Here is an 8,709-nt window from a genome sequence, read left to right as displayed (position 1 = left end):
CCCCCATCTCCTGCCTATAACAGGATTCATTTCAGCAGCCCCGGGAAGGCTCCCCTTTGCCCCCCAATTCAGGGGACCTTGAGGGCCTAGATAAACCCCTGGGGGTCCTCAAGGCCCCTCAGAGAACCAGTGACCGATTTTCAAAATGACCAAATGACGGCAAGGAATATCCGTCTTTCCACCCTCCACCATTCGGTCAGAACGGAAGAAGCTTTTGGGAGGAGAAGCGAAACGTCTTCAAGGGAAAACCCAGGAAAGTCCAGCTGCCTTTTGGAAAAGCCCCTTTGGGCCAAGCAAGACCAGGAGGAGGGAGACTCTCCAGAGAGACCCCCCGGCTCCCCCCCAGCCCTTCCAAAGTCTCCACTGACCCAGCCTGGACTCCTCATGGGGGCCTAAAGGGAGCTTAAAGGGGCATCTAGTCCACCCCTCCAGGCACACAGAGAAAGGGGGACTGTGGTTCAGATTCATGAGAGGGGGCAAAAACGGAAGTCCACAACCCCCCCGAACACCCCTCTAAATTTGCAGCCCCCAAGACTGAAAATCTTCCCCTCCCTCGCCTTCTCCGCTTCTATTGGGAGGGATATTGGGGGGCGTCTGGGTTGCTCCTGCAAACTCCCCCTTTAGTGAAGGGGCTGGAGCCCCTGTCTTTGAGGTGATATTGGGGGGCTGCAGGGGGGGTCTTTTGGGGAAGGGGACAGGAAAGAGGCCTCAAAAATCATCCAAAGGCAGCTTGTGGGGCTGAAGATGGGGGCAAGGGGGGGAGAAGAAAAAGGAATGTGGGGCTGGAAGGGTGGGGAGAGCCCAGGAGCATGGGTGTAGGTATCTTTATTGTGACCCCCTCCCCATATTCTCCCCCAAAGGGAGAGGATCTTACTGTCCCTCCAGCCCAGAGAGTTCTTGGGGGGGGGTTTCTCTTCCCTCCCCGCGTATTTCCTGTCGCTTTGTGGGGGCGAAGAGGCCCCACCGGGATCCAACGTTCCCTACAGAGTTAGGCCGAGTGCTGGACCAGAGGAACTTCTGCCTGCCTTTTTCCACCCTCGGGAAAAGAAGGGGGGTCCCTCAGGAAGCTCATCCCCTCCCTCATTTTCCTGCCCCCTCCAGACCCCCCACCAAGGGGGAATCCCGCTGGGACCGACGGTTCCCCATCCGTCCTCCAGGGGGCGCCTAACGGCAGTCTCTCGCAGCAGGTTTCCCTCCCCGCCTCTAATACGATTGTGTGCCTCCTCGAGGAGAGGCTGGGAACCATGGGCCCTGGAGTCCCTCCTGACGCCCTTCCTCCTCCTCCTCCTCCTCCTCCTCCTCCTCCCCGCAGCCCACTTCCTGTACCAGGCGAAGGCCGAGTGCCGCTTCCTCAACGGGACGCGGCGGGTGAGGCTCCTGAACAGGTACATCTACGACCGGCAGGAGTATCTCCGCTTCGACAGCGCCCGCGGGGAGTTCCAGGCCGTCACGGCGCCCTGGCAGGCGCTTGCCCAGGCTTGGAACAGGGATGAGCGCCTCCTGCAGTACTGGAAGGCCGGAGTGAATCGCTTCTGCCGAAACAACTACGAGGTTGCCCAGAGCATTTCTGCGGTTGGCCGGAGAGGTGAGTGGGGGAGGGGGAGTTCCATGGAGGGGGGGGGGGAATGCAGGGACCCCCCTTTTCATTTCATTCGTTAGGACTCTCCCGGAGAAAGATTTGCCCCTGATGTATTCTGTGCTCTCCGATCTACGAAATTCATTCGTTGGTATTTATTGCTATTTATGGATACTCCTAAACCGCCCCCCTCCCTCCCTCCCTCCCTCCCTCAAAGCGGGGCTCTGCATGGCACAAGACAGTGATGGCGAACCTTGTAGAGACCGAGTGCCCAAACTGCAGCCCAAAACCCACTTATGCATCGCCGGGTGCCGGGTGGGTGTGGCCCACTGGGTGGGCGTGGCTGTGGTGGTCATGGCAGACTGGGTGGGTGTGGCCAAGGTGGGCATGGTCACCTCAATCTTGCTCGTGGGGAGGGATGCCTATGGGGGCTGGGCAGGGTTGGGGGAGATCCAGGGGGTCTCTGGCAGGTGGGGTGGTGGGCAGGAGGCTCGTCTTGCGGGGTGACGCAGGTCAAGGTTGCCATTATCGCAGGGAAAGGCAAGACAGGGCCCAGGGCGGCTACTGTCTGACACCATCGGCTCCCACACACAGAGGCCAGAGAGCGCATGGGGGCCGACTGTCCGTCAGCAGCCACAGCCTGCCGGCCCCTCGACCGGTGCATTCTGGGGCTCCGCAGCCCACCGCCAGCAGTTAAGAGAAGTGCCCACAGAGAGGGCTCTGAGTGCCGCCTCTGGCACACATGCCATAGGTTCGCCACCATTGGCATAAGATATAACATCACCCCTAAATAAAAATGTATAAAAAATAAGTTTAAAAAATAAATTACCTTTAAAAAGTTTGAAATTCTACAATGATGACAATGAAACATGGAAAAGGGAAGAAATAGATTCCTCTCATTCCGATCAGATCCATGATCTGCCTTCCCTTCCCAAGGTCCAAAGTTTCCCCTGCCCAGAAAAACTTCTTTCCAGAATCCAGCAAGGTCTCTCCCTTGCCCAATATATAGATATATTTCAATATAATCTATATGCTATATAATATTTCAATACAATATTTTATATTAATAAATCAATAATATATTGATTTACTTATCAGCTTTTAAAACCTCTCTCTCACAGAGGGACTTTGCGTGGTATATACATAAAATATGAAACCACCAAACTACTCTATACAATTTAAGATTTAAAAGGCAGGAGTGATTAAAATCCAGTGATAAAAATTCCTTAAAAGGGGGAGGGCTTCAGGAGGCTGACCGCCCCATGGCCGCCTCCTCCTCTGTGCCCCCCAAGCAAAGCCCCAGAGCCCCATTTTCACCCCTTTCTCTGCAAACCTAGGAGGATAATTAACTGTTCATAAAAAAAATCCCGACCAGATCCCAGGATTAAATTACAAATAACCAAACCTTGAAAAATTGCATGTTCTTAAACATTATATAATGAGCTCTTCATCAGAGAATCCCTCAACAGAGAAAAATATGGCTAGCAAAAGTTCTCTGACATGGAGTGGATCTAAGAAGGACCAAGTTCTCCTAGACCCCTCCCTGAACCCCCATCCCAGGTAGGAGGGTCGGACCCCTTCCCACCTCCTTCCCCGGGGGAAATGGGGCTGGAAGGGAGGCCAGATGGCTGCAGGGAGAGGTTGGGGGGGGGAACTTGGGCAGAAAAAAACAAAGGTTCAAGTACAGATTAGGCGAGACCTGGCTCAAAATCAGGGGGTCCCAATGGGGAGCCTCACACTGGAGGTAGTTGTTGAATTCAGAGGCAACCCCCCTCGCCCCTCACACGTCCTGTTCCTCCCCATCTTTCAACTATAATTTTATCTTGACTGGGAATTCCATTTTTATTAATATAGAAATATTTATCTGTTAGGATTTTAATGTGTTAATGCTGTTAGCCAGGGCTTTTCGACCTTTTCACCGACTGTACCACTTTTAGGATATGGCAATATTCGAGTACCACCTAGCAAGGTGCCAAAAATTTGATGACCAAAAAAAAAAAAAAAAACCTGTTCAAAGTTGCAATTGCACTGAAATGACTTATGACAATTTTTCACACTTATAACCATTGCACCATGCCCAGGGTCATGTGATTTATATTTGGATGCTTGGCAACGGATTCATATTTATGATGGTCACAGTGTCCCAGGGTCATGTGATCCCCTTTTGCAACCTTTTGACAAGCAAAGTCATTGGCAGATGGCCAAGTGCTAAGGCGGGACTTCCTTCCCTCCCTCCCTCTTCCCTGTCTCCCTCTTTCTCATTCCCATCTCCTTCTGAAGGAAGAATTTGAACCCTCCCTATTTGCCCTCTTCTATATATTCATCAAACAAGGAAAAGCCTCCAGAGACAGAAAAGACAAGCCATTGAGGGAACTAGCTTAAAAAGGTGCATTCCCCTTTAAGAATTAGCTACTGGCTAGAAAGGAAAGTTAAGGAGTGCAGTCCGCACTTAAGGAAGAAAAATAATATGTTGTAAGTGTGGCTGCTGGCTAAGGCAGCCTCCCCAAATGGCTCCATTCATAAGTAAAGGAATGCTACAGGCAAAATCCATTCAGGAGAAAAATACTTCAAACTCCCTTGCAGCAAAACTTACAGCTAACAGCAGCACAGCAGTAGAAGCTAACCTGAGACATCAGCCATCAGCCAAATTGAAATTGCCAAACACTCCTTAAGAACACAAAGCCCCCATTGCACAAATCCCAGAACTTCAAAGTCACAAAAGCCCATAAGAATCCTTTCATTCTCCATCTCCCTCCGTGATTCACCTCCAGCCGGTGCTGCCTTTCTTCATTGCTGCCTTTCTTCATTCCTCATGGAGGGCAACCCCTCCTCCCTACGTTCCTTGCCTCTTGTTTGCTGCCAGCACACGTGGCTGCCACAGAAGTTGTAGATCCACTTGTGGCTAGCCTGCTTGATCTCCTCTCCTCTCCCCCCACCCTCCTCCTTCTTCTTTCCATTCCGTGCAGCTAGAGCTGACTCTGCCTCCTCCCAAGGCTGTTTCTTTTTCTCTCTCTCCTTCTCCCGGCCCAAACTGCCTCCTTTTATAGCCTCTCCTGTCTCCGCCCCCTCCACCTCCTTTCTCAAGGGGGAAGGGGGTGAACCGGAAGTGAGCCTAGGGCCTTTGCCTCGCCCCAGCCACTCTGCAGCTCCAGAGGACTCTCTCACAGTAAGTCCTTGCCTGCGCTGGCTCGTTCCTTCCCCCACTACACGTGGCTGGGCAGGGCAGCATACCATCTGTCATGTGCTCATGTACCATAGGTGATACACGTACCACCGGTTGAAAAGCCCTGCTGTAAGCTGCCTAGAGACATTTTATCATGAGATGATGTTCCGGTATTATACCTATTTTTTTTAAAAAAAGGTTTTCTTTTGAATGGGATCCCTGCAATTCTCCAAAACATGCTGTGTGTGTCTTCCCCATCTTTTGGGTCTCTTTCCGTCTCCCATACATTTAGCATGAAATTCCTTCCATCCTGGGGCATTTCCAGCATTTATTCCTGTTGGACTTGTGCAAGTTGATGATGGAAACTGATCCCAACCAGGAATGATTTATGTTTTTCCATCTTTCAGGATCCCGTTTAATTTCTTTCTGCAGTTTGCTTTGGAAATCACTTAAAACAAATAATATTTTCAGGAGTAAAAAGGGCTCTTGGCCTGAACTAACCCACTTGGTCTCCCGTTCTGGCCCCTCCTGTGTCTCCTCCATGTCCCTCCTCCCCTTCCTCCCTTCCAGTCAAGCCCACCGTCTCCATCTCCCCCACCAAGCTGGATTCTGCTTCCCCCAACATCATCCTTCTCTGCACCGCGAAGGGCTTCTACCCCGTGGAGATTGAGGTCCGGTGGCTGAAGAACGGGCGCCCGGAGGAGGAGGGCATGGCCTTCGGGGAGGAGCTCCAGAACGGAGACTGGACCTACCAGCTCCAGGTGATGCTGGAGACCCAGCCCCAGTGGGGGGATGTCTACACCTGCCAGGTGGGGCACGCCAGCCTGGAGGCCCCGATCACCGTCCAGTGGGGTGAGCCCCTCCCCTCCCTCCCCTCCTGGTCTGGGGACCCCCTCCTGCCCTGAGAAGGGGGAGGGACCCTCCCTGTGGGGGGAGCTGGGATGGACCCTCCTGGGGGGGAAAGCTGGTCCTCATCTTCCTACTCAGGGGAGGCTCCTTCTCCTTCCCCAGAGCCCCGTTCCTCCAACTCTGCCAGGAGGAAACTCTGGACGGGGATCGTGGCAGCCGTGATCGGTGTGATATTCTTTGCCATGGGGCTCTCCCTCTACCTGAAGAGCAAGACAGGTGAGTCTGGGGGGCTGGATGAGAGATTGTGGGGAGGGGACCATCCAGGGGAGGCCTCTCAGCAAGCTTAGCAGATGGCAAGGAGGCTCCCCTGGGAAATTTGCTTGGGAAATTCTGTTCTCTGAGAGTCTACTGTATAAGTGAGCATTGTGCAACTTATTATGGGCTATCAATGGCGAGGGGCCCCCTGAGTCCTTCAGCCCATGAAGGGTCCTGATTGGCTCTTTTTCTCCTTCCAGCAACTCCCATCCAGCCTCCTGCAGGTGAGTTTCTCCCCAAGTTATAGATGTTTCTTTAACATTCGTTAATTGTTCCTTTAAAAAAAAAGTGCCTGAACAAAATCTCCTAGCTATGGATAACACAAATTTTTGAAATTTTGGGCAGCTTTTCATTACAGAGACCTGAAAACAGTGCAACCGAAAACAAACACACACACAAACACTAAAATCTGCCCCAGGATGTTTCCAGGTTTTGGGAAATTGCAAAAGAGAAGGGAAGTCTCCTTGTGACATTTCTCACAATTTCTGGCCAAGGGACACCCAGCTTTGCTCCCCCCCCATCGTAGCCCCATCTTCTTTGTTGATATGAAACGTCTGGGGGAGGGGAGGCCTCCTTTCCTGATTAACCCCCCAGTTAAGTCAATTGGGAAAAATTCAATAAGCCTCTGGAGATGAATTGCTGGTCCTTTGCATCCTTTTCCACTTTGAAAAAAAGGGGGGGCACTCCCTCATTTTGTTCCTACCTAACAACCACCCCCCTGCAATGTGGGCCTGTCTGGGTGGGGTGGCTGAAAGAGAGGAATAATAAGCTATTTACACTGGCTTCACTTTATTTTCTAACTTTCTTCCCCATCTCTTTTTTTCTACAGCACTCATGAATTAATCTTGCCGTCCTTCCTGCTTCCTGGTGGGAAAGGAAGTTGTTTTTTTTTCATTAGCTGATTAATTTCTGTCTCTTTTTTGCAATCTCTGAAAAATGGGGGGTCAAGATTTTAGATTTGTGGGAGGTGGAGAATGGCAGCCTGGAGCTTTTCCTGCTGGGACACTTTGGCTTTCCTTTGAAGGCCTCTCTTTCTTGTGAGGGAGTGGTGGAGACCATCTAGACTGACCCCTGGGACTCTGGACCTGCCTGTCAGTCCAGACACCCAAATCTCTCCCGGCTTTAAATCCACAGCAGCTTCATCTTCATTACTCTTTGTCCGAATCCCTTCCCTTCGCTTTGCCATAAAAAAATAAACATTGTAAGAAAAATCCTGGAATTCCTTCCTTCCTTCCTTCCTTCCTTCCTTCCTCTTCCTCTTTCCTCTCCCCCCCAAAGGAGGGTCCTCCATTCTCCCCTTCCCCTCCCCAGATTGACACCTCCCCTGCCTCTGGATCAACCATCCCAACTACTTCAGGTCCAAAGTTAAAACTGGTTTGGGAGGAGGATGGGTAGATCCCAGGGTGGGGAAGGGGCAGGACTCCCCTCCTGCTCATAGGCTCCCTTGCTCTGCTTCTCCTCAACCTTACTTTTGAGGACCAGGATGCCAGGAGGCATGGTCGCCTTCAAGCACTTGTGGGGAGCCATTGGGGGACACCCGAGACTCCCCATACCTTCACCCAGCCATTTCTGCCATTTCTCTCCTTCACAACTGGAGGGTCCTGCCCCATTTTGGCACCCAAAGCCTCCCTCCCTCCACCTGAGACCCCAGAGGCCTTTTCCAGGACTGCCCACCTATCGCCACTGCCGCCCCACAGCCCTCCCTGCCTTCGGGTCTGAAGCCCCCTCCCTCTGGGCAGAGGAGACTCCTAGAGCAGTGTCTCCTGCACAGTTTGAGGGTCCTCCTGCTTCATGTCCTGGGTGAAGGACCCCATCCTGACCCGATGGTCCCCAACAGAGAGAGTCCTGTGTGAGTCTCACGTGTGGCCCCCAACTGGAGCTCATCTGAGACCCCCCCTCAGAAAAGGCCCTGAGTGGTCCTGTGGCCAATGGCCTTGATCTCTGGGAAGGTTGCACTGATGTCCATCTCCCTGGTCTGAGGGCTCCTGGGCAGGGGATGTTGGGAAGGGTGTCTTCCCCAGGGCCTCTTTGGGCCAGAGCAGAAAGTCCACCCGAAGCCATTCCTGGTGTAGGAGACATTTGCCATCAGGGGGGGGAGGGAGAGCAACTCTGCGGGAGAGAGGAAAGATCAAGGGGGCAACTCTGAATGGAAGGCCCCTCCCTTCTCCCCAGCCCCCCTAGATGCCCCTAGATAGCTCTCCCACTGAGCCTTGCCCCCTCCAGAGGTCATCCAGACTGGTTCTGCGTGATTCCCATGGCTTAGATCTCCAAGGGCAGATTTCCCCCCTCCCATTCCTCATCTTTTATTCGGTGGGGTGTGTGGGTCTTTCTTTGTTTTAATAATGTTGTGAGCCGCCCTGAGTCCTTCGGGAGAAGGGCGGGATATAAATTGAAATAATAATAATAAAATAATAATAATAATAATAATAATAATAATAATAATAATAATAATAATAATAATAATAATAATAATAATAATAATAATAATAATAATCTGGGGCATATGAAGAATACGTTGGTGGCAGTGGCGTAGCGTGGGGGGGTGGAGGGGGGCCCGGGCGCACCGGGCGCAACATCTGGGGGGGCGCGCTCGATTGTGGCATTTCGAATCCCGCGAGCATGAAAGTCCCAACCCACAAAGCTGCAAGCCCCGCAGCAGGGATGGAAAGGCGAACCCCTCGCTCTTCCAACTCTCACGCTGCTGCTTAAGGCTTCGCGTACGGCGAGCCACTGAGGCCAATTTCCTCCGTGAGAAGAGAACGCTTTCCCTCTGCTCCCCCCCCCCACCCAAACTCTCCTCCTTGAA

General features: G+C 52.2%; 1 protein-coding gene across 1 annotated transcript; it reads left to right on the top strand.

Moving 5' to 3' along the window:
• Positions 1-1,312: 1,312 nt before the first annotated feature.
• Positions 1,313-5,860, top strand: LOC107300325 (DLA class II histocompatibility antigen, DR-1 beta chain-like; the record flags this gene model as incomplete). The annotated part of the gene is made up of 3 exons (XM_029286980.1): positions 1,313-1,585; positions 5,310-5,591; positions 5,751-5,860. Coding segments are annotated over 3 exons (665 nt in total), but the record flags the coding sequence as incomplete, so codon positions are not given.
• Positions 5,861-8,709: the final 2,849 nt, after the last annotated feature.

This window comes from Protobothrops mucrosquamatus, unplaced genomic scaffold, assembly GCF_001527695.2.
Source record: "Protobothrops mucrosquamatus isolate PMUCROS unplaced genomic scaffold, P.Mucros_1.0 scaffold6677, whole genome shotgun sequence".
Taxonomy (NCBI): Eukaryota; Metazoa; Chordata; class Lepidosauria; order Squamata; family Viperidae; genus Protobothrops; species Protobothrops mucrosquamatus.
Note: the sequence above shows the minus strand (reverse complement) of the source record. Positions and strands in the feature narration are given on the sequence as shown.